Here is a 26,042-nt window from a genome sequence, read left to right on the forward strand (position 1 = left end):
CAGTGCACTTGGGATTGACCACATCCTTCTCGGCAACTAAACTTAAACTACCATGTGCCATTCGTTCTTTTCTTGATTGCTGACTAGCTTTTTCAGGATCCTGTATAATCATCTCCTGCTCTCAAAGTGCCTCTGGCAGCAAAGGAAGAGGGAATCCATAGCCAAAAAGTAGCATTTTAGTTCTTGACACCTTGATTGTACAAACACACCAAATGATCAAGTAAGTCTTGAAGGTGTGGAGATGTCCTAACCAGTCATTCTAAAAGCGCTGTGAGCTTTTTCCAGATACACTGGTCTTCAAAAGGTGAAGGCTTCCTGGTGTCTAACTGAACTAATCACTTGTTCCAGGAGTACCTGTAAGGACTTGGTAGAAGTAATTCTTGCACTGATATATTTTCTAAAACATTTTTTGCAGGCGCAAGAGACCACAACCCAAAAAGGAAGACAAACGATACTTAAACGTTAAAAAATATCTTTATTTGAAACATTGTCCATGGGCTTTTCACAAACTGGGTCGGCAGTTTAGACACAAAAATACATATTTTTCCTCCTTTAGAATCACTTTAACTCAACCATGCGGCATACGTAATTACACTACTATGAAATATTTTACATTTGCAACAACACCGTATTAACACACTCCACTTTTTTCACAGTTTTATTGCCTGTAACTAAGTCTCTATGGAGGTTTTCTACTGCACCCACTGATTTCCATGGGCTGCCACAAGACTCCAAGTACAAAAACCAATATCCACATATTGGACACACATTTCAAAAGAAAAAAAAATATATAAATGAAATACTTTACTTTCATCATATCACCCACCATTACCTGATGTGAATAGGTATAGCACATGTGCGAGTTAACATAAATGCTTATTTAAATACAACAAAACATGACCCGAATATACTCAAAAATAAAGTGCCACGTTCACAAATATAATACTTCATCTACATAATTCAACCATCTGCCAGTACATGGAGAATGTTAACACATAGGAAAGGCAGTTACAGACATATATACAATTTTACCACTTAAATACATGTTTGAAAGATCAAACATGTCTCTCTGAAGGGAAATGAAATGTGCTTTTCATCTGTAGAAATCTGTACTTTCTAATGAGAAACTAACAACAGTATCTGAATTAGTACAAATTTTTAAAATAGCCTTTTTGGGAGTTACTTGACAGTTCATTATCTATGCTTTTTCCTCCCAAGCATGAACCTTAGGTCCTGCCAGAGAATCAGATGAGCTGATCAGACCTTTTCCACAAGCTGAACTAATCCTTCACCTATGTTGGACCAGAGAAATTCTGTGGTACTGTACCGATCGCCTAGGTGTACCAAGCCGACACTCAACATTCGACAAAGAATGCTTCGTTTTGAGGGACACAAAAAAGGGCCACAGGTGAGTCTCAGAAAAGTGATATAATGTACTAATAACACAAGCTAAAACAGGAGCAACCATTACAAACCCCTGCCTGCGGACAGATCAAGAATTCTTAAACACACATTTTGTAATGGAACACTATCGCCCCTCTTATGAACTCTGGTGCAAATAGATAAATGTAACAGATCTCATTCTGGAGCCTTTTATATTACCATAGTCCTGGAGGACACTTAATAGCACTAAATCGTTCCCCAAACAGAGGGCCCGCTTCTTGGCCTAGTACTGTTAAAAGGGCCATGTGTGCAAATTCGAGACAGGAACACAATCCCATCAGGGACACTAGCTTCACACACCACACAAGCTACCTCCTGGTCTGATTCTCCACACAGCATACAGCACTGCCCATCTGAAAAGCATTTAAATCTCTTAGGATTTCTCTTAAGGAGGCTACTGAGCAAGAGAGGAAAAAGCTGATTAGATCAGTGTTTTTAAGCAGAACCAAGTTCATTAATCACACAGCCAAAATATGCATCTAATACAGAGAAGTTTAGAGATTTCTTATTAGATCCATTCTGGTGTTAAAAAAAAGCTGTTGATAATGTATCTGAAAAGGGATGAATAGTTTATATGGATTTATATAGTGTAATATTTTAAAAATAAAAATGCCACTAGAACACAAGACACAAATGTAGTCTCCCATTTATGGACATAATGGGGCAGGCCTGTATAAAGTCTGACAAAAAATGAAATACAGGAACTATATTTAATATTTCTTTTCTTCAGTAGAAAAAAATGTTGGTCATGACTTGCCCTAGAAATTAGGACTGTAGTGACCAATCTTACTATTGCAGAAAGACATTTTTAAATGTCTCTCACAATAATTCCTCTACAGAGCATGATATATTAATTCCAACCTTTGACTGAGTTCATATCCTTATGCAGACTGAATATTTAAGAAACGAAACATACAAAACAGTTTTTTTTTCTTCATCTTAAAATCTCACTTGGCATCAACTCATTTTTTAGATATAAAAACCTTTCACTTAGAATCTGAGGGCACGTCAATGAATGGACATTAAAACCCATTTCAATAATAAAGGAGCTGCACTGCTAAACCGAAACATGCAGATTAAAGAGAAACAAAACAGCTGCATCTCCCACTCCTTAATATCGGCTGAGGCTGAGGTGATTTTCTCATATCTAGCTTTGGAAATATCACATACTCAAAGTATGAAGAGAGCTGCTAAACAAAACAATGAGAACCTACAGAAAATTCCCCACAAGAGGAAAAAGTCCAAAGCCAACTGTTTGAGGGAGGAAATGAAAATGACAGTGCACCATTGCCACCTGGTGGCTGTGACTGCACACTCAGATTCTTCTGTAGCTCAATGTACTTCCTTGTTTTTGTCATTTGAACATTTCATTAAAGTCTCTCTGGCAGTTTCTCACATATGATAAAAGGTGCAGATCCCATGATAAATGGAAATCCTGTTGCTCCATCACAAATGGAGTGATGTTGCTAGGAGCAATCCATCCGAACAGGACCAGAGAGCACCTCTAAAGAATTTTTACGTCACCACATTCTTTGCTATGGTAAATCAACCCCTTGTCCATTGCTTGCAACAGATGATACATCACTGATACATCAAAAAATGGCTTGCGATAAACGTGCCTTTTAGGATGTCTGAGATAAGACACAGTAACTGTCCTGCCCACAGGGTGAGCACTTCAGTTTGAGCTATGGTCTTAAACAAAACAAGATGACTCCACAAATCTAGTCAAATTAATGATCAAGTGCCACATTCTCAAAGCAACTAATCAGAAAGGCTGTGTTAAATGTAATAAGTCATTTCAGCATCTCAGACAGTGTCATAACAACGAACAGCTCCTACATGCATTCTTTGTAGTCTACATTACTTCAAAGTTAATGCAATGTGAAACCGACATTGCCATAGGCCTCCTGTCTGTCACAAACCAATGCAGAGGAACATCTTGAGCAAACTTTGAGCAGATTATCAAGTATCTGTTTAGGCAGAGATCAATGCAGCATCCCATAAATCTGACCCTGAAGTAACTCTATGGGATATGATTAGAAGTCATATTTTCTACTGACATTCCATTTTTATCATTAAATCTACCACTATACTATACCAATACTGTTAGTATTACTGTGGCAGGAATTCTAACCTACCTGCTAATAGAGCATGCTTTAATAACTATTAACCTTTGACCTACACTGACATACAGAGCATTAATTGGCAACTCCACTTCTCAAATTCTTCAGCTCTTGAAGCTTTAAACCCTGGTCTTTGTGAACACCCATCTCTGCTGGCTTTCCCTCTAACTGTGTTGGTCATCACTGGTGCTAACTGACGCCCTTAATTGATCTGATTGTTTAGACTTTTGGTTATCAGTTTCTGTATTCGGACATACAACGTACTTCTAGTTAACTGTTCCACCAACCTTAGCATAAAAAAAAACTTTATGCTGCCCCTCCTCAGCTTTTGAAATGCTTGCTTCCATATTGCTGTCAAAACAGTTCTGAACAGGTGACCGATTCACGATGAGCAGCTGGGAATGGTAAGAGATGAGACATGATCACAGGTGTCTTCCCCTTCTTTACCAGAAGGGTTGGTATGATTACCACACATCTAAATAAGGGCAATTCTCAAACTCGGAAATCAGTACAGGGCTGATACCAGTTACAATCCCCTTCAACATTTTAAAAGCCAAAAGCAATTAGAACCAAACAGTCAGAGAGTAAAAATAAATAAAAACATCTATGGTTTCTTAGGAGCAGGAGTGGGAATCACTGTTTAAGAGGTATCAATCAACACCTAAATCATCTGTTTTCAAGATCTTCATTAATTTTTTAATTAATTAAACGCGAGGCATTAAGTCATTAAGAGTCGAGATGGAAAGAACAGTACAAGTGCAGGACATACAGTACTGTATAGACTGGAGTTGCAATCCTCAGCTATATGCTACACTGAACACAATTACTGCCTGCTTCAGGGGTTTTCAGCCTTGCTGCTGGAGAAACCCAATCCACCAGGTTTCTATGAAAACTCTCAACCTTCAGTCCCTAGTGATCTGGGACAATTTTACTATGCTCTATTGAACAGTTAATTTGTGAAGTAGATCAAAGATAATTTGGAACAAAATACAGAATACCCTTCTGCTGTAAAAGATTTCCCTTACCTGAAGAAATTACTTGCTTAATTCATCAGCATCTTATAAAGGGTATGTTTCAAGTTTTTTTCCCCCAAAAACACAAGGAGCACTGAACAAATAAAATTAGGTTTTTGCTAGATCCTGGTTTTCCCAAGTTCTAGATTTTTTTTCCTGGGATGATGTGGTAACAATGGAGGTATTCTGATTTTAAAGAGCATCACAGAAACTGAGAATGCATCAGGGCAGAAATGAAGCAAGGCAAAAATGGAAATACAGAAGTTCCCTTTTATAGATCTAAAACAGTCTCTTCATTGGTAGAGTCACTTCCTGCACTATTCACAAGACCCTACATCACAGTTGTGTCTGCTTAATAACTATACGAGTTACTATGACATTTTCTTCATTATCTCCATTTTGAAAATAGAAAACTAAACAGATTTCACCAGGCAAGACAGAGATGTCAGCTGGTTACTTCATCCTGTACATTTCTGAAACGAAGCCGACATGCTGCTCGGCGCCTCGTTAGCCTGGGGTGATGACACAGCTTGTTGTATACACTGCACAGGTGACTGGGTAACACACTGCATGCAGGAGGGAAGGCATGCGTGCAGTTTCCACGGTTGCATGTTGGGAGCTAACTTACAACAGTGGGGAAATGGTGCACACAGGCAAGGGATCTGTACGGATTTTTCAGAATGAACACTTTGCAGGATCTATAGCTGCAATATTTGCTAGGCATGCACGAGGGACATCACTAGCCTCCGAATTCCCTTCCACAAGTTCAGCATTCTACTCCACTGCCATCTGTTCAATGTGATCGCTGAGCAGCTTGTATTGTTCTGAAAGGGAGAACACACAACATTTCTTAAAAAGGGTTATATAATTGACAGACTGCCCGTTTATAGTTTATCCAGACTGAATTCTCACCAAGTTTTTTTAAGACTGTCAATTAGCCTGCCGCCGAGGCTGAATTTCATTCATTGTAAGGGTTGCATGTACCATTACGATTCACACAGGAAGGCAGAGGATCAAACACTAGTACTTTAAATGTTATCCCCATCCTTTTCCTACCCCGGAGGCAGGCAACTTAAAAAACACAGGATTTGCATAGAGAGTGGGAAGAGCAGTCAGGTGTACCCAGACCCCACGTTCACTGAATAAAATGAACGATTCGTGCGTGGAGTTCACAGCCGGTTTCTCACCAGCTTCAGAAATAAGACCGACACAAAAAGCTTTTCAGATTTGACCATAGTTTTTCTGGGACTAAGGCTGGTGTGTATTTGAAGAGATCTCATTAATCCTTTGGTTGTAGTTTGTGCTTGTTTTTAAAACTGCCAGTTATTTTATTATATTCTACACTCAGCTGGATCACCAATAGTTTAAGACAGGAGTTTAAGACAGTGGCCCCTGTATGCGAAGATAAGGATGCACAGACACCAGGGCCAATTTTCTTAGAAGCCAATTAACCTCACTTAATTATACAGTATGTACAGCATCTGGAACATGGAAGGAATCTGGAGCACCCAGAGGAAACCCATATAAACACGAGGAGAACATAAAAACTCCACACAGTTCACACCCCAGGAATTGAGCCCAGAGCACAAGGCACCTCATGCTGCCCCCTTCTGTTAATGTTATTTGCAGTACTCAGATGTACTTAACCAGACAATGCACATAACCGAATAAAACATAATGCTTTCATTTACTGTTAAATATAACATATAAATAAATGGAAATTAATACATAAAGAATCAAATAGGTGACATAAATATAATTGGTATTCAACAGAATATTGATCTTGAGGAGATATTTCATCATATAAAAGTTATCAAATTAAACTAAAGCTGGGTTTAGGTTTAAGGTGAACAGCCATTTTACTTGGCCCACAATTTCTTATTGAAGCTTTAATATTAAAAATTATTTTGAAAGAATATAAATGGAAATTATGGGGAAGTGCTTTTAAAAATGAGAAAAGGTTTCATTACACAAAGAGTTGCAAACATACTGAACAAGCAACACATTCATGTTATTAAAGTCTATACTGTGGTTTCTTTCTAAAAATGTCTGCGAAAGTTCCTTAGACCAAGCCAAATGGGCTGATGGCCTGCTCTCATTTGTGAACTTATGGCTACACAACTAAAACACTACTGAATTCACTACACTAACTTTCTAACCTTTTAACCTCATCATGTGTTAAAGAGTCATTATTAGCTTTTTGAATTATGGCAGTTTAATGTGGCTTTGAACCCTTTTTTTGTTGATCCAGATAGAGCAAATGAACCACGATATATCTACCTTCATTCAGATTGCCAATAACAGCCTGTTTCTTCAGAAAGTCATTGCACAGCTTCTTGCTCAGTCCAAAGGCCAGCATGTTATGGGTAAATGTTCTATAAGCAAACAAAGAGATGTATTAGGATTCAAGCCTTCTTTAGATGCCATGTGAAACATCCAGTAAATAGGCATCAGTAAAAGAACAGGACAAATCTAGCAAATTGGCAAGTGGTGGTCTCCAGCAATTCCTTACCTAGAAACAGAAATAAATGAACTCACCCCAGTTGCCCAAATGTGATATTTTCATTAAACCGCAGGCTGTCATCTTTCTCCTCCTGGGTCATGTGACACCACTTCTCCCTGAAAGTTTTTTTTTTAAAAGAACAGGTTACAGGTTTTACCATGTTACAACACTTCCTTACAGAAACCCCTTCTCACTATAATGATTTCATTCTTTCTCACGAATTAACATTGCCCAGCAGGTATTTCTGGGGGTCAGCATGCCATAAAGGTAGCATGATCAAACAGCATGAATCAAACACCATTCAATTCAATTACAGACCAAGACCCAAGGCGCCATTTCTTCTTTCTAGATTTAAAAAAATGTTTTATAAATGCTGTTGAACTTTAAACCCAAAATCATATTTCACTAAACCTACACAAAGCCACATATCCAATAATTAGATGCCCTTGTACATTCTACTGACATCCAATGGGATTTAAATACCACTAATCCTGCAATTTTCAACCCATTTGCAAGCTGGAGCAAAGCATACATTTGAAGTTGCCCCAAAGCATTTCAAAAGTAATACTAAACCACAACTAAAAATGCAAAAGCAGACCTGTCTAATTCAGACAAGCAGACAAGTCGGGTAAATTTAGACACTCTCAATGATTAATGGGGAGTGGGTGTCTGATCTGACATCAGCAGAGTGACACACAGGTCCACTGACATCTACGTACACCAAGTGGAACGCTGAAGCTGTAATTGCCCGTGAAAGAGAACGGGCTTTATATTAGAGTCATTCTGTTCATTAGGGCACTTTGTTCCTTTCCTTTTCTGCTCCAAAGTAACAAAGTTCACTTTTCATTAAAATAAATGTTTCTTTTGAATTATGATAGATGAGGATACAGATCCACTAAGCAATGCTCTTTCAGGACTTCTTACAGGTGAAGGCTGACTAAGAAAATGAATCACAATTTCAAAAAGCAAAAAAAAAAAAACAAGTCAAAGCTGTGACAAAAAAGTGCAAAAAGAACACAGACAAAACAAAAACAAAGAAAATACAGTATGTATATGAATGTGGCTTTCAGATGGATACATTTTCTTCAATTAGAGCTGTCATAACCATGGAAGAGCAATTCTGCATTAAGAAGGGTGAGCACACCAGAGAGCAGCAGGAAATGTCTTGTTTTCCCGCATACTTGTGTGCATGAGAAAGCACTAAATTAACCTAGTTAAAACATATTACTTTGAACACTAAGAGACATCCAGATTAAAGAATGTGATTATTAATGATGTTGTGCAAGCCTATAGTGACAATAATAATTGTTAAGTGTACCTATGAATGCAAAAATAAAAAAGACATATAAAGAAATCATTTAAAGAGATAAACAGATCTCCAACAAGCAGAATGTCCTTGGAGATCTGAAATGGCAAGCGTGACAGAAAATGAAGTCTCTGAATGTATACGGGGTTCATCCTTATCTGTTCTCTTACAGGAAGGCTTCCTACAGGCTCAAGTGGCAGGTTGGCCTTCTCTAGCTTTATCTACAATCCTATGAAAAAAATCATCCCAACAGTGCAAAGAATCTGTTTTACAACTGATCACATGACCCCATTGTCTCCCCCCCACAGGGTCTGTTTCTAAGACAGTCGATATGACTGCATGGGCAGGCAGAAGCATAAAACCCACAGCTTTGCCACTGACACTACAAGTGCAAGCGAACTGTTTGAATTAATTTTTTTTTTTACATTTGTGTCAATAAGTAAACACTGGTTCAGTTTTTTAAAGATTGAATTTTATACGGTTATATACCAACAAAACAAGGAAAAGGATTCTGAGAAGTACTAGCAAAGCGAAAAGCAAGACACTACTACAATGTGCAGAGAGAATGAGACAGACACACCTCTCTTCTTTATCCTCCCCAGCAGTTCTCCTGCAGAGGCAGCAGGGCACAGGGAAACAAAGGGTTAAAGATGCATGCAAAGTGTGATGCAGAAACTAGAAGAAGAAGAAGCTGATGACAAACAGAGCATGTAAGAACAGCATTGTCACACTGTATATTAGGTGAGCGTCCCCTATTACCAGCACATAGAGGGTGCAGAAACCAAGAGATTCGAGCCTGAGGTGTCCAGTTAGTCAAGCCAAGCTTTAATACAATGAGGATTATTGTTGTAGTTGAAAGAGGATATGGCCCTCCACAGTTTATATACACTTTTCTCTACACCCCCCCACCCTCTCCTGTCTTTGAGGTACCTTCTCAAGAAACTCAAGGACTCAGAGAGCAATTAAAACATTCCTTCCTTATCAGGGAGTTTGGTACAGAGAGGGAGAAGCATCTGTGCTACAGCAAGCGTGAAGGTTAGAGTTCAGCAAGTAAATTCAGCAGTTGTTCACAGCTCCTACCACTATATGGGTACAGAGTAACATACACATTCTGCTAGCAGACTCCATCAAGGGTAAGCTGTATGAGTAGTGCACTGGAATTGCAGTACAAAGGATAGTAAAATAAATATCTTGCGTTTTACATTTCTTTTATAGAGAGGAAATGGTGGCTTCTGAAATGTGTAACACTACTTTGCTGCCATGTGCAACCAATTATATGCCATATTAGGTCAGTATTTCTGTATTTCTTTTCAAATGTGACAACATGCATTTCTATTTCAAGAACAAGATGGACCTCATCTCACTCTAGTCTACCAGCGCTTTATGGAGTGCCCTTGTCTTTGCTACAGGGGTCGTAGCCTGACATGCCCCTGTCGTATGTGCAGTTTGCTCCCGCTGGGATTTGTTTTCAAATGTCCTCCCAGTATGGGGATTCCCGATCTCCACAAACAGCATCACTGTAATCTTACACACTACAAGATCTGTTACAGCCCCACGGTGCCATGTGTCCTCTTCCAAAACAAAACTACAGGATCTGTTCTCTCTGTTTTTGTATTATTTGTTATCTAACTGATATCACACCACATGTGACACGAAGTTACACTGAATACAAAAGCCAAAGCACCTATTTTATTTTTCAAAGTGCACTTCTGGAAGTGGTTCAAGGGCACATTGTAACCCTCGATACTGAGAACTGTCACTTGCAAGAGGATTCGTTGGAACCAGTGACAGATGACAAACATTTCCTGCCCAGAAACACGACAGGAAATTAAATTTTGGTAGAAAAATAACAGGTATGTTACTCATACAATTCTAGTGACGTGCGACAGTGTTACCTATTTAAACAGCTAAGGTCTGTCAATTTACTCATAGTTTGTTTTTCAGTTACAGACATTCTCATGTGCCAGAAACACAGATACTATTTAATGTCTTGGCAAATATTACTGAACTAAATTACGATTAACATCTGTGAGTCAGTCACACAGGGGCCTGCCTGATTTTAGGAGTCATTAAATTAGTAAACCGATGTTAATTAAAAAAGCTTTTTATGGCAAGTGCCCCTAACCTTGAACACAGAAGTATCAGCGATGTTTTAGGAGGAGACATTCCATCACTTCTGTAATTTTGTAGCAGTTTAGAAAGGTAAAAGTTGATAAAGACTTTAAAAAACAAACATTACTTTCCCTCTTTAATTGTTATGCTATATGACATAACCCAAAGCAATCAGAATGCTGTCAGATGCTTTATACCTATTCTGTATTAATATTAGCCTACATCTCCCACTTGGAATATGGTTGTCTATTGTAATATGTCTGAAGGCTTCTAGATACTTCAGTACTGGATTATTCAGTCCAGCCCCTGAAAGCCCCTGTCTAGCAGGTATTACACTATATGTAAAAATTAAAAAAATAATTTCCCATTTGCCCTTAACACCTTAATAGCAATCAGTTGTAGGTGATATGGTAAATGAAGTTTAGAAATCCTCAATACAAATCTAGGCCAGAGGACTTCAATCAAACACATTATTTGTTAAATTAATTAATAATTAATGAGCGATCTCAGTCTTCAGAAAGAGATGATATGGGGGGAATGTAAGACAGGATTGGGGCTCTCCAGGGCTGGGGGTGGAGACCAAGGTTTTAGTACAACAGGTGATTTTCACCAACTCCAATGACCACAAACCTCATTCACCTACCTGGTGCATAAAATGCACCTTAACAGTACTACTGCATTTCCTCATTCCATGGGACAGGAGGAGGGGACCAGGGACGAACCAGCTCGTGTCCCTTTTTGCCAGTGCTCTCCCCGATAGTCCGATATGCCACTTACCTTGTGGTGGGTGATCTCTTCCTCCTCTCGCAGTGCACTGCGTCGAAAAACGCCGCATTCCAGAACCGCAGGGTATGCCTGAGACCAACAGGACAGAAAGGCTTTCCTTCACTTGCACACAATGAATAAAACCACATTCACATGGCCTCATAGCATGCAAAATGCCTTGGATTAAACAGAAATGCCACAATCCAATTCAAACACAAGGGTGCAGCAAAAACCCATATAAAACCAAATATTAAATTAGTTTACAAATGAGCTTGGTTGCTATAGCAAATTGATGCTAGCTGTTCCCTGAAAGAATCTAGAATCTAATTTTCTGGGCAGCTTGTTCCAGACTCCTTCAACTGTTCTTGTAAAGAAATGCTTCCTGTTCTCAGTTTTAAATGCCTTTCCCTTCAATCTTCAGTCGTGTCTTCTGGTTTGTTTTCTCCTCTTAGTTTTGGAGAAGTCCCAAAAGTAGGACAGGTCTACAGTACACATATCTAACAATAAGGTAAAAGAGTGTTCAGAGATGAGGTGTTTATAAAGTTAGATGGCATATTCAAGTATCTGTTGAGCAATCCAATATGGAAAATATACAAAATGAAGATCATGAGGACCAGCAGCCCCTCGGACAGTGGCAATACACACTGGAGGATGCTATATTTCATCCAGCAGTCCCATGAACAATAATAGCAGACACCAGACAGTGCAATACTGGGTTAAAGGGACCACTACACGCGTGTAAGACCACGATGACTTGCATGTGGAAATGAGTGACGTGCTCTCGTTTTCAGTTGTACCTTACACACCGATTTTCTATGTACAGTAGGAGGCATTTCTGTAAATGACTTCATCGTAGTACCATAAGCCCTGTATAGTACACAGTTGTTTTAATGGAAAGTGCCCGGCTCTTCAATGGCAGAAAACAGGGTTGAAAATAACCGGGTGCAGGAAAATGTTGGTCGACTTGTCTGAATAACCCAAATGACTTTGAAAGCGCTGTACTATACGTGGCTGCGCTAATGGTATATCATGCAATTAAAAGACAGTCAGACTATGCATATAAAGGTTGAAATAATTTTCTTGTGCTTGTTCCCGTCTTAATTAAATGCCTTTACACTAATAAGAGCAGAGAAAAAGCAGCGTCAGTAAGAACTGTTAGGCCTGAGAGAGCAATGTTGCACCTACCAGATGGGCTGTTGTTTTAAATGGGTGTACAGGTAGATCTTCTCCCCCTTCTTTTCTTCAGGAGACTCAAAGACCACTATGGAGATGAGTCATAAAAACATTACTGTCACTCTAACGATGAAGGACAGCTGAATTGAATAAGTAATAGGACAGTCTTTACGCCAGTTTACAAGCAAGTCATGAATTCAGTCTATTTTGACTTAGCCCTTCTTCAATTCATGTTTCCATGAATATTTCAAAGCATCTGTTTTTTGAAAAATGCTGCGAGTGTCTAAAAATCAGGTTTGAAAGAGTGCTTGTGGCCAACCTCTCCGAGATTCCACAAGGGCAACAGAGGAGGGCAGGTTGATCAGTTTAAGTGACGAACACTCTTGGTCTCTCTCTCCAAGGTCTTTCCAGTGTTAGTGGGTTAACTTCCCCGGCAGGCAGCTTCCTTTGTCCTGCTTTAGTGCAGCAGCAGCTTCTCCCATCTCTCAGGGGCTGAACAAGGCGGGGGGCTGAACGATCGTGTTCCTTGGCCAAAACGGGTACTTCGTGGTTTTGAAATGTGCCAAAAACCCCATTAGACTTTCTGCCACCCACACAGACAGTGGGCACTAGTCCCGATGAACTGAATACCAAAAAATCAACATGGTAGGTTAAAGAAGTAACACTTGTTTCTACTTTTTGACAATTCAATTTTTCTATTCCTATTGTGTAGGAGGGCTGTAGCGCAAGCAGTTTATTGCCTCCTCCTGAATTTCCCTCACTGGCTGCATGGCTTTCTGAGGACCTGACCTGCTTGCCGCGTCCTTTGTGTGTTTGTCTTATTCCGATTTGTTACTGGGATCTTGGCATCTGTCTGTCTCATCGCCTCCAGTGCCTTCCGCTTGGCAGCCCTTGGCCACAAGCTCAGCTGACGCTCGAACCCACAAAGACAAAAGACGAAATTCTCACATACCCATCTTTTTCGGCTTCCCATGAGTTTTAGCCTCTGCATCTCTGTGAAAGAAAATGTTAAGAAAAAAAAGCGTAAGTTGGGGGGAAAAAAAGAGTAGGCAGCCAAGAATACAGGTTTCTCGAGATGGAAATGTGCATCTGCCACAGAGACAGATTTTCTTGCTGTCGTCATCCTTTTTTTTGCATTGCCCTTGTCAGCATTCTTCCAACAAGAATTCTTTTTGCCCTGTATAAAACACAAGCATTACAACTGCACAGTCAATGCAAAATGACTTCCGCGCATTTGAAATAAAATCAACTTTATTGGGGGAAAAAACCTTTGAACAAAAATCTCAATATAGTATGTTGCAAGCAAGAATTAATAATCATGCACCTATCAACAATCATTATACCTAAGATAAATAATACCAATTAGAGGCTGCAAAAACATTAACAGAGATTAATTCTGCATTTGAGAGAGTTAAATACACAATAATCCAATGCAGATCTACTATCACAAATCCATTCTTTACTATTGCAAAAATGTTTATTTTTGGATCTCGTGAAAAGTAAGGAACTGGAGGATTTTACATAACGTACACAGAAAAGGACAAAGCATGCCACCCCCCCACTGAGCTTAATAAAGTTAACTCCCCCCCTCCTACTGGCTGATGAAAAAAATATTTTCAAAAAGATGTGCTAGTTACATGCTGAGCGGATGGCAACACAATCAGTGCTGAGGATATATACTGGCATAATGAGGGGAGAGAAAATCATTATTCATAGTGGAAGCAAGACTGTCCCTCTGCTCCCCTGGTGTCAGACAATGATGAGAGAACTTCAGGTAGCCCACATGACTGAAGCCAGCAAGTACTTTGATGAGGTACCTTCCTTTTCCAAACTTGAATTAAAGTGAAATGCAGGAACTACGTTTTTGTTTTTTTCATTTTAATCTGTATAAATTGCAACTGTAGCTGGTCTCGGATAAGGTGCCCAGCAGCTCGGATGAGGGAAGGCCCTTTGCTATCAAATATAAATATAAAAGGCACAAAGCCCTGCTAGGCTATATTCAATTCAATTCAATTCAAGGTGCTTTATTAGCATGACCGATGGGTACAATCAGTGTTGCCAAAGCAAATAAAAATAATAAAATTAATATAGAACAAAACAAAAAATAGAAGTAAAATAAAATCTACAGACATGTTACAGACATTTACAACAAAGACATATTATATAATATTGACATACTGTAGGCAGCTGGAGCATTATTGGGAGACGGACTCACTGTTCCTCAGGCTGTGACAGGAGATCACATACTGGGCTGCCAGATCAACTGAGTTCCCTCCTCCCTCTCCCAGTAGGATTGGGACCTGTTGTGGTTTTGGCAGGTGTGGGAACTCTGGGATTAGATTTCTGAATTTCGGGAAGAATGTTTCTCTAATCCCAGAGTATCTGTCACAGTGCAGTAGGAAGTGCTATAACAGACTCCCATTGTAGCTGTTGGACCATTGTCACAGTCCCCCTAACTAAAACAGCATTATAATACAATGGCAAGTGTGAACTCTTCTGGGAATAATGCCTCTAGCAAGAGAGATCTAATTGTACTTTAGAAATCAGTAAGCTTGCTTATACACTTTTTTTGCTCGTTGGGCTTACAAACCAACTGGACTAAAAACTGCTGCCAGTGTTATACCAAGTCTTTCCCTAGAAAGCTCCAGAAGTCAATGCAAAGCGCTCTCCTTTGAGACGCACTAGATTTATCCTGGATCTGTGCGGCACCGGCCTGCTAATTCGTGTGGCAACACTTCGCGCTGGTCACTCCACTTACTCATTCTTCTTGAGGACGGGCCCCCTCAGTTTGCTCTCCAGCCCCCCGAAGAAGCCTTTGACATTCTCCGTCTTGGCAGAGGTGTTCTTGAGTAACCGCTCGGCGATGTCCTTCTTCCCGGCGAGCCACGTGTTGGCCGACTTCAGGTAGGAGTCTATCCCCGCTGCAGGTTTCTCCAGCAGCTCGGTGGGGGAGAGCTGTACCTTCCCTGGAAGAAGGAACAACGGAGCTGTCAACCGCACACTTCCAGGGTGGAAGAGGGAAACGGACATCGGCTCATTTTCAAGGTTCTAGTGGAAGTGCTTACCTGTGATGTGGACTGTATGAAATAATTCATGGAATATGTTAACATGTTAACTGAGCAGCACACTGCCTGTATCAGCTACCAAAAGGCCTCAGGTTCTGTTAAAGTGAGATAAGAACTGACTTTGCAAAAACAGCAGTAATTGGTTTTACTCCTAATGAAATTAGGAGCAGACATGTTCAGCTTCAAATGAACCACATGAAGCTGTACTGTATAAAAGTGCAGGGAGACCTTAGCTGTCTTGTCTGCCTTGTGGGTCAGTCTTCACACTGCTTTCTGTGTTCATTGAGGCCGTCTCCTGATCTTGTGCTGAAGAACCTCCCACAACAAGGGGGCTTTGTTCAACCCACAGACCATAAATTCAAAAATACCAAGCCAAAACAAATTTGCTAGCTCTTAAGTAACTGAGGTAATTAAAACTGGATTCATTCAAGATGCATTGGAATCAGGAAACACCTTTCAGAACACATGGATCCTTAAGTAAAGGAGTTTATTTCATATAACCGAACATTCTCAGAATTCTTCATTTTTTGTTCACATTACATTGAACCATAACTAAGTGTTCACCATCAGAAATTAAAAGCAACAGAAGCAATGTCATGCTGCATGTTAACGGTTGCTTCAAAATGTACCAATCTGGTAATCAACAACAGAAAAGAAAGATGATTCAACCAATGATTCATATTAGAATGACTGGCATGTATAAAGAATCAAACATGTTTTATTTATTTCCAGCCCTCCAATGGGATTTGCTTGATTGCCACTTTGCAAAGCATCTTTTAAATTGCCTCTGCATGTCATATTAAAAAGACATTTAAGTACGTATTCTAATATGCTCTAACATTTGACAAGGACTTTCAAAAGTTGTTCAGTGTATTTGGACCCTGTAATATCAAATACTCTGATCTTACAATAAAGCAGAGACACTGCTCATAACAGGGAAAACCTCAAAGCACTCAGCAGCTGTCTCAGGAGTCTGCAGCTTCAGAGGAAATGTCTTTTAGCAAACAGCCTCCACAAGCACAAGAGGACAAATCTCTGACCTGAAAATATTTACCGTTCTCTGACAGTAATTTGAATCTGTCAAAATTTTTAATTTTTTTAAAATCTCTTAACAAAAAGGGGGAAAAGCTATGTTAAACCTGATCAGCTAAAAATTAACTCAAGTTGCAGCTTCCTCCAAACTCAACTCTTGGCGTCTTACCTATGTAGTAGTAAGTGAAGCACATGGTCATGAGATTTTTGGCAGGAGGGTAATCATCCATCTGATAGCACCTGCAACAGAACACATGTTTGAATTCGTGCTTATCACAGCCTCCCTGAAAACAAGGGGAGGAGACATTTCTCTCTGCCCTTGATAGGTCTTCAGCTGTCACTGTTAACACCAGCTAACGGTCAACTGACATCCCAACATGTGCCTTAAACTGATTGGCAAGCCTTTGCAGTTATGAGCTACGATAACAAAATGTCTCAAGTGCTTTAACAGTGGCAGGCCCGGGATTGTTTAAAACAGGAAATTCTCCAGGGGACAAACAGTAGAAAAGGCTTGAAAAAGAACACTACAAGGAGACCCAATTCAAGTATCCAAGATCCTCAATGAATCCCAGTGACTTTCTGGATCAACAGTGAAACAAACCAGGGGACACAAATGGAAACTAATAGCGCATTTCAAACCAAGGAGGCAACTTTTACCAGGTCATGTTGTTGAGAACAATAACCTGGAATGACCAATCACATGCATCCAATTAGCTACAAGCAACCACAGAAGCAAGATGGGCCACATGGCTCTCTATCATTTGTAATCTTTATGATTATTTACTCATTCTTTTGGAGAGCAGTTTAGTACATCAGACTTACAGCTATTTATTTTTAATCTGTTTAATTGATTACAACCTGTATTACATAGTTAAAAAAACTTACTTTTATGCAATTGATTTAATTATTCTAATAGCAAGGCATACTGCACGTTCACAAAAGGTCATGTGCCTTAAAGCAGACACAATCACAATCCAAAAGTCTCCTAGTCATTTACAGGTGGAAACTTGTGTGAGCATCATGGTGGTCCTGATCTGCCATTTTATAACTAAGCGAGTTAGAGAATACAGAATTACACCTAAGGAGAAGTTCTCAGTTTAGCTGCAATCTCAAGTCCCTAAAAGGTCAAAATTGTGTTTTTTAAAATAGTTTTTACACGGTCAGGGGTTTGGTGCAGCACAGAATCACAGGTGAATTCCTTAAATCCTAGGTTCCCTAGAACCGTTAGCGGCCTATTCGAATCAGCTTGCAATTCAACAGGAACACTAACCACTCTACAAGAAAAACAGCGCCCTGACAGCTGCTTCCTGACACAACTGCTTTCTCACGGAGTGTGGATTGCAGATATTTTTCCTTACAATTAAAACTGATAGGAGGCTTTCGCAGCCAAACAGATGTCTCCACATCTTGCATCCTGTTGTTTCAAGTCAAAAACTGCATTCATGGAACAAACGGGAATAGAATAAAATCCTCTCACATTACACAAGTCTTGTGGTGTGTTCAGCTAACGTTTGACTAATAATCATTCCAGCACTACAGCTTTAGAAGTGGAGGTGCTGGAATCAAGTGGTACTATATGCTAATTTCTATTTTAATTACATCCTGTTCCACGGCATTTGAACTGCCGAGATGATGTACAACAAACATGACAGGCACAAGACGATTTCTATCGATTCCATCTTGATGACATTCAGGGGCTTCTATTTTAAGCAGACCCAGGGACAAAATGCAAGTTAATGCCTGTAATTAATGAACAGCAGGCTGAAGTGTGTGAGTCACACTGCTGCTGCTGCAAAAAGAAGACCAGGCAATATACTTCTATTGAACACTGGAGCTAAGTATGAAAGATATCCACCTAACGATGTAGCACAATTATCATCCATTTATGCATATCTAACCACTCTATCCAATACAGGGTGGTGGGGGAGCAGGAGCATATCCCAGCAAGCAATGGGCACAAGGCAGGATACACCCTGGATGGGACACCAGTCCGTCGTAGAGCACGCTCAAACTCACACCAGGGCCAATTTTCTCAGAAGCTTATTAAACCACCAGTACAACGCGTCTTGGGATTGTGGGAGGAAACTGGAGCACCCAGAGAGAAACTATGTGAACACAGGGAGAACACAGACTCCACAAAGATAGCACCTCAGGAATTGAACCCAGGGCCACAGTGCTGTGAGGCAGCAATGTTAACTACTAGGTTAGTTTACCTAATTACTGCTGAGTAATTAAGCGAATAAGCTACAATGCTGCCCATGGAAAATTATCATACATGTTCTTTTTCAAGCCAAGATATTTTATGGCATTTTTTAAACACTAATAATTCCTTACACTTACATAGCGCAGTTCTGGACTTTGTACTCAAAGCGCTTTACAGTTAACAGAGACTTTACCATGACTGGTTAAGGCCAGGGAAACATATGGCGAGGACACTGGGGTTACACCCCTACTCTTTCAGAGTAAACCACTGGATTTTTAATGATCACAGAGAGACAGGTTTTACATTTCATCCCAAGGACGGCGCCTTTTTTTGATTAAGTGAACTGGTGACACAGAACCAGCTGGAAAATAAGGTAAATGCAGTTTCATTTTCCATTATACAGAATCTTTCTGCCTGTACCCATACTTTGTTTTGAAAGAGCCAACCTGATTTGAGTGCCCAACCCCCTTCCTCATAGGATGGACAGTTTAAAGAAGCCGACTAACCTATGTAACAAGTTTTTCTGTGGTGCTGTACAGAGGGAGAATATGTGTCCCGTGTTCTTTATTGCCATGTTGCCGAACCACAGGCTTCGTCCCCCTTTCCTGCACACAGTAGCCGACAGGACTATCCCCTGGCAAGCAGCTGTTTCCTAATGACCTCTGCAATAAGCCTTTACAATGTTCCTGCAGTTTAAGAATGTCCATTCGTTGGATTACATATATATTTTATCCTCCCTTATACTTTTCATGCTTTCAGCCCAGGGCCCTCTTAAGTGCAGAGCCAGGCCTTATGTTGAGCTCTAAAGATAGTTTTAGTTCAAGTTGGATGTCTTTAGATCTGTCAAAACAATGGCAGGAGCGCAGACCCACCATGATCATGGCGAAATAATGTGGCTCCCCCGTGACACCTGGGCAGCAAGCAGCAAGCGGATGTTGGAAATGCTGTGCTGCGACTGTTGTCATGAGAAACGTGGTGTAATGGCAGTACTGGAAAATGGAATCAGATCAAGTCTGTTGGGCAAGATGGAATGTGCACTAGCCTCTATTCCATATCCTTCCAATAACACAGGGGTGTGCTGTGGTTTACCCGTGTTCATAGAGAAATCCCATCTGTTCCCTTAGTGCAAATATATTATTCTAATGACTTTTCTTATCGTTGCTCTGCTAATTATCCATCCCTATGTTTATTTTTTATTTTTTTACAAGATGAACATCAAGTGCACCTTACATACACTTCTCAGATTTTCTCAATAAAATTACACTTTGAGCCCTGTAGGGCTTTTTTGTTTTTTTGGGTGAAAGCTGACTCAGACCCCTAAAAGAGAACTTGCAGAAACAACCTCATAATTGTTATTTGCTTTGCTGCCTGAGCTTTCTGAAAGGCTGTTAGTTTTCCCTTCGAAACCCTTTTCCCAGTTACTGGAATAGGAGCGCGAGTGGCCCAGCTGCATTTTCCTTACTGTTGAGGGGGGGGGGGGGGAGTTTGGAACTTACTCGAAGAGAACGACTGCGAAAGACTGCACGAGCCTGTAGAAGGTTTGCTCCGAGACGCATTTTGAATGGCAGCGCTGCAAAAAGGAAAAAAAAATGTTCTACAGCCCCATCTACATTGTTTATATGCATAAATAACATCTTCTTAATAATCCACAGTATTCACAAACCAGAGTGAGGCACTAAGGCATTCATTAGCTGAACAGCAAGAACAATACATACAGTAAGAGAGTGTAATGATTCATGATGTAAGACTTCTTACCCCTGACTGTCTTTACTTCCCATCTCCTGACCTGTGGAGAACAATACTGCGCAGTATATCAGGAGACTGAATTTCAGCACAAAGCTGACACACTCAGTATGCCATGTATCCATACCCTAGGGCTCTCTGGCCGAATGAAACGCCATTTCAGAAAATGCTCAGTATGCTGAACAACAGGACAGAGCAGAACAGAGGTCTGCCTTTACAGACACGTGGGTTACAGGTCTGGTTCTTCTGTAACAAGATGCCGCCGCATTTTCTAAGCGTATGCATCCCCTTGCAAAATTTAATTTTGTTAGCAACAGAGGTCTCTCACACTTGCTCCATTTCCCCAGCTTTGTACAGGAAATGTTATCCGATGTCAGCAGCAGTCCTTATATGTTTTGGCTTCAATTTCTATGTTTCATTTGTTATACCTTAATATTCATTACTGTAAAAGATACCCTCCAATCTCAATTTCTCTACATTGGCTATCCCCAGGCTCAAATATATTTACTCTGAAATGAGCTACAGTACATCCCATCAGCCAGCAATGAAGTAGCTGAAACTGGCATGGCCCATAATGAGACATCGGTACCCAACACATTAACAGAAGCTAGCTCAACAGAGTGACAATATGTGCACACATCACAAAGCGCAGATTGGAGAATGCACAAGCACAGCAGAATGGCAGTGCAGTGCAGATCAAGTTGCCTAATGCAGAAAGCATTATACCATGGACACATGGTACTGTTGGAAAAGAGGACAATTCTCCTCTTTAGGGGTGCTTATGGGGGTCACTTTGCACATCATCTGTTACAGTAGAAATTTGAAACCAGGGTGTGAAAACAGTGAATCTCCCTGGAAGTTGCAGACTGCAATTTGCAGTACGGTGGCCACATTTCCCTGCTTTTACTACAGCTTAATTTCAAGAGGAACGGACTCTTACCTGAGCGCTGACGTATTTGGAGAACCACTCTCTGCCTTTCCCATTGTCCCCGCTGCACAGCTCCCCAAAGCGTGCCTTCTCTTCCTGTTCAAACTCATCCCTGGGAAGACAAGGATGCATCTCAAAGCGTCAGGCACTATCCGATTATTTCGGTGAAATGATGATTTGCTTAAATGTTTTAAAAAAACCACAAAACTTAAAAACAAATTAAACTGAAGATAACAAACTACCCATGCTTAGTTGATGTTAGAATTGTTAGGTTTTTTAAAGCACAAACAATTGTGGCAAGTTTTCAAATGCTCAAGAATAATGTAGTCCATCCTAAAACAAAATTTGTAAATAAAAACAAAAAAGCGATTACAAATACTGAAATTTATGATAAACGTCACTCAATAGATTACAGCTGGATGCAAGGTCATAAAAAAGCCCAATAAAATGCATATTACATCTGTTACAACTATCAACTGTTGGGATCAGTAGTTGATTTCTACAAAGATTTGGGAGAAGCTGTACGAATGCCTCATTTTCATTTTTAATAAATGTAACCCTTATATAAAAATAATATTACTAATGTTAAGTAGTGTGCATTATGACCAAGGTACAAAAATGGTAACAAAAGGCAAATAAGTGATTGTGTAAAAGTGTTTCAGGTACCCTGTTCCCCTCAGGAATGCAGCAATAAGATGATGTACTGTAGCTGCCAAAGCGTCTGTAGCAGCAGATGATGTGGCTTTCAAAAAGTATCCAAATCATCCAAAAAGTAGGTCAGCAACTGCAGTTCTGAGTATGCAAGTAGCCCACACAAGCATTGAGATACCTCACTGCAGGTCCAGTGAGTGAACTCCAGCACCAGGAACATAACTAGTGTCAATGTGGAAGGTGTTTAGATCACAAAACCGCTGGAAGAACCTCTGACAAATTTCTACATCATAACTGACTCCTTCTTTCTTGCCAAACTGTAATGTCACATACAGTAGGTATACAACCATATAATGGCTAGTATATACATGCGCTACAGTATTAGATCACGAAGTCCAGCACACAGATCTTCAAGCAGACCTAAATTTTAACAAAGCAACAGAAAACGAAAAATACAATGTTCCTTGCTGCTGCAACTGAAAATACAGTAATAAGAAATATACAGTTTGGTGGAGTGATGCTGAGTCACAGCTGCTTAATAAGAAAACACACAAACACCTCTTGAGAAATGCATATAGCTTCCTTTAAAAACTCTGAAGTTACCTGAAGTGACCCCCAGGAGGGCTAGGCCTCTTTTCAATCACAACCTTCACAGTCTTTAGAAAACCTCCTAAGGAATTGTTTTCCTTCCAGCAACTCATTCGGTCATAACAGTTACACTGACACCCTCACAAGTCCAGCTCATTAAGCCCTATCACAACTTGAGTCCCAAATGCAACCTGACACACATTTGCTCAGCATACTTCCATATCACAGATTTTTCCTTTAAGGAAGCCAACTGACCTTTTGCTGAATTGGGTATTATCTCAGAATCCTTCACAAATGTCAGAATTCATTACCCGGGAAGCCCTTCACAGGAGACAGCATCCCCCCCCCAAACATGCTATGCACACAGCTCTTCTCCACAGAGCCCTGAGAGGAGGTGGCCCAGTGCAGAGGCTCATGGGTAATGCCAGTCCAGGTCTTAAGGGTTTCCTATGGCTATTTCCAGACTTCCAGATCACTGGCAATTCATAACTACATATTACACCGAGAACAATAACTGGTGAACTTAACTACAGTGCATTACTGTCAAGACAGACATGCAGAGAGCACCAGCAGACTGAGCCGTTAATGACAACTAAGGTTCTGAAGCCCCTCTGAAGACAACTTCACTCTTGGAGAGCCACAGGCTTGCAGGTTCCATAGGGAACCCGAACGTGAGATGTAGAAACAGTAAGTGCACCTCTAATGAATTAGATCTACGAGTTTCATTAAGTCGTCAACAAAGCGGGTGAAGCGAAAGACCGAGTGCTTCAATCTGGAGCCAGGTGAGAGGATCATTATCCACGTCTCTTCCTAATGTTCTTGCTTTTGCAAAACTGTGGTCATCTGCCACTACTCACCCAATCATGAAGGAGACATGTATGTAGATGGTGAGGTATAAGTTTAACTGCAGCTTTGCCATCACTTTTGATTGGATGCTCTCAGTTTTTTTTCCCCCCAAGTGCTAAAGGTGCTTACGAGATGTGAACATGCTCTGTACCACAAGATTGAGGCCAAAGAGAACATCATAAAAATTAAGACAGATTCTGAAGAGAAACTGAAAAACCCTTCTTCAGAATAACAACAGATGGCCGATGAAAGGAATATAATGCTGAAAACCAAACCAAGTAAGACAGCAGTCAAAGCACTGAATTTGCAGTATATAAACCAGGCACTATCACATATATATTAAATTTAGCATGAAGGATATATTTCCAAGGCAATTCACAGAATCCATAAAGGAAAAATGGAGTGCTTGGATACATACAAGAGGGCACAAGATGAAAACCAAGAGTGGTGTCCCCAGTAGAGTGTTAGATTTCTCATTTGCAAAAAGTCTTACAAAGCCATCCCGAAGTGTCGGTACCATGAAATGCAAGAGAGCTTTTGCTTGAGGTTTTAAAACTCTTACAGAGTTTGAGCTCTTTCAGATTAAACTTCAGCAAGATGAACTTCTCACCTCACTATCAGAAAACTGTTTTTTTTTTAATTCACCAAACACATTACTAGACCATGCTGGCTTTAACCCAATAAGCTTAGGAAATTCATAGGGACTGGAGTCAACAAGGTGCTTCAGAAAACCAACAACATTGACATAAGCACGAAGTAATGATGCTGCTCACAGCATCTTCATGTAGAAGCATAAATTAGCAGAATGATGAATGCTGAGGCTCTAGCCCTATCCTCTATCCATTCTAGACATCCATCTAATTCACTAACTCGAGAAACGGCACAAACTGTGGTGAAGGAGAGCTGAAGGGATCTGGACAACATCTGGAAATGGACCAACGCTGGCAAATGAGGTCAACGGAAATATTTCACGGAAATGATTCTTACCGCCCGTGAAATATTTTCTCCACGTAGGCTTTCATGAACTCGCGGCGCTCGGCCGACTCAGCGTCCTCCGACTCGGCGCTCTGGCTGGAGGAGAAGGACTCGTTGGAGGAGGAGCGGCGGGAGGCGCTCCAGTCCCCGTGCGAGGGGGAGTCGGTGGCCTCGTTCTCGCTGTCGGCCGACTCGGTGGCCTCGCTCTCGTCGCCCGACGGGTCCTCGCCGCCTTGGCTCTGGCTCGGGACCCCGCAGCCGGCGCTGGGTTCGGCCCAACAGGCCTCCGAGTCCAACCGGCCGTCTGAGGCCAGGGCCGTGTGCTCCGTCACCTCGGCAACGGAGGCCCCCACCTGATCGGGCCACGAGGTGTTCGAACCCAAGGCCGGCACTTCGTCAGGGGCCACTGCTTCCCTACCCAAGAAGTCCAAGCCAAAATAATGGGCGCTATGGCTAACTGGTGCAGCGGGTGGCGACTCCACCAAGCAAGGTTCCGCGTCGAAGTCTATCAGGGTGCCTACGGCAACATCTTTGCCTTCCATGATGGCAACGGCTATGAAATAAAATGAGCAGCAGGGATAAAATTGTTCAACGGTTTTGAGCACAAAGGAAACAGCAGGTTGTCACTGGATCATGCTGCCACAGTGCTTTATCTTCGGGCGCCTTTCCCCCAGCTGTCTCATCGTGGGCGTGGTCCCTGAAAAAGGGCAGATAAAAAAACAGTGAGCTTGACAGAGGCCACGGCATTAAGAACTTAACACTCGAGATTAAAGAGGCAGCAATGGGCAGAATGCAACCCGGGTGAGGCTGGTATATATTGCCATTCATGAAGTCACTTGAAATTTCCCCGCAATAGCCATTTCCAGAAATGTGGTGCGCTGCCTGTATTGGATTGCACAATTCAGTAATAAGACATTGTAGAATCTTAAATGTAACAGATCACGCAACTTTCCTAAAAAAAAAAGAACTCAAATCGCTCTTACACATAGAAAAAATGAAAAAAGTTCTGGCTCTAGAAGGCCACAGCATTTGTCTGTGTTTGTTACCAGTTAACTACTTAACAAATGTAAAAATGTGCAGAAGTGGTTTCCATGAAAGTTTCCATGCGTAAATGAGAACAAACATCCATTCGACACCAAGTTCAGTAGACATAAAACATTCAGGGGTCTGTAAAGAACAGTCAACAAAATAGATCTGAGAGAGTAACATTTCGATCAGCCAGCACAAAAGCAGAAGTTGAACCCTGAACTTGAACTCGATACCCTAACCCAGCTATTTAGAGAAAAGCTATATGAAAACATCAGCCATTGATCAGCAATTAGGGCTACGATTTTAAAATGGAAAAACCTGTCCTTTCTAGGTATTTTGAATTGCGTTTTCCCCAGTCACCAGTCTTGCATGGGTGAGGAGTATGACTCAGAATGCAATTATCGCCGATCAGCAGCAGAGGACATTTTCTATAAGGCAAGTGCCTCCCTTGTGAAACGGCCACTCCTGAAAATGTGCTGAAAGGGGCGACTCTCATCTGTGAAAATGCTGCAGGACTGTAAAATGAATTTGCAGAAAGCAAGTG

General features: G+C 40.8%; 1 protein-coding gene across 4 annotated transcripts in view; it reads right to left on the bottom strand.

Annotated features, from left to right (window-relative positions):
• Positions 1-455: 455 nt before the first annotated feature.
• The window catches only part of kiaa0513 (KIAA0513 ortholog), a 41,919-nt gene continuing 16,332 nt past the window's right edge, over positions 456-26,042 (bottom strand). For 3 of the 4 annotated variants that reach the window (XM_015368247.2, XM_069181191.1, XM_015368249.2), the window contains 12 exons: positions 24,482-25,166; positions 21,422-21,521; positions 20,235-20,308; positions 16,705-16,775; positions 15,197-15,404; positions 13,391-13,431; positions 12,451-12,526; positions 11,278-11,355; positions 8,969-8,998; positions 7,118-7,198; positions 6,860-6,954; positions 456-5,403 (listed from right to left, as the gene is read on the bottom strand). In XM_015368247.2, coding sequence (XP_015223733.1) covers positions 5,354-5,403; positions 6,860-6,954; positions 7,118-7,198; positions 8,969-8,998; positions 11,278-11,355; positions 12,451-12,526; positions 13,391-13,431; positions 15,197-15,404; positions 16,705-16,775; positions 20,235-20,308; positions 21,422-21,521; positions 24,482-25,011 — 1,434 coding nt within the window. In that variant the 5' untranslated portion in view covers positions 25,012-25,166 and the 3' untranslated portion in view covers positions 456-5,353. The remainder of the gene's footprint in view (positions 5,404-6,859; positions 6,955-7,117; positions 7,199-8,968; positions 8,999-11,277; positions 11,356-12,450; positions 12,527-13,390; positions 13,432-15,196; positions 15,405-16,704; positions 16,776-20,234; positions 20,309-21,421; positions 21,522-24,481; positions 25,167-26,042) is intronic. The other variant, XM_006641282.3, reaches the window with a different exon arrangement.

Source organism: Lepisosteus oculatus, chromosome 20, assembly GCF_040954835.1.
Source record: "Lepisosteus oculatus isolate fLepOcu1 chromosome 20, fLepOcu1.hap2, whole genome shotgun sequence".
In the NCBI taxonomy this organism is placed as follows: Eukaryota; Metazoa; Chordata; class Actinopteri; order Semionotiformes; family Lepisosteidae; genus Lepisosteus; species Lepisosteus oculatus.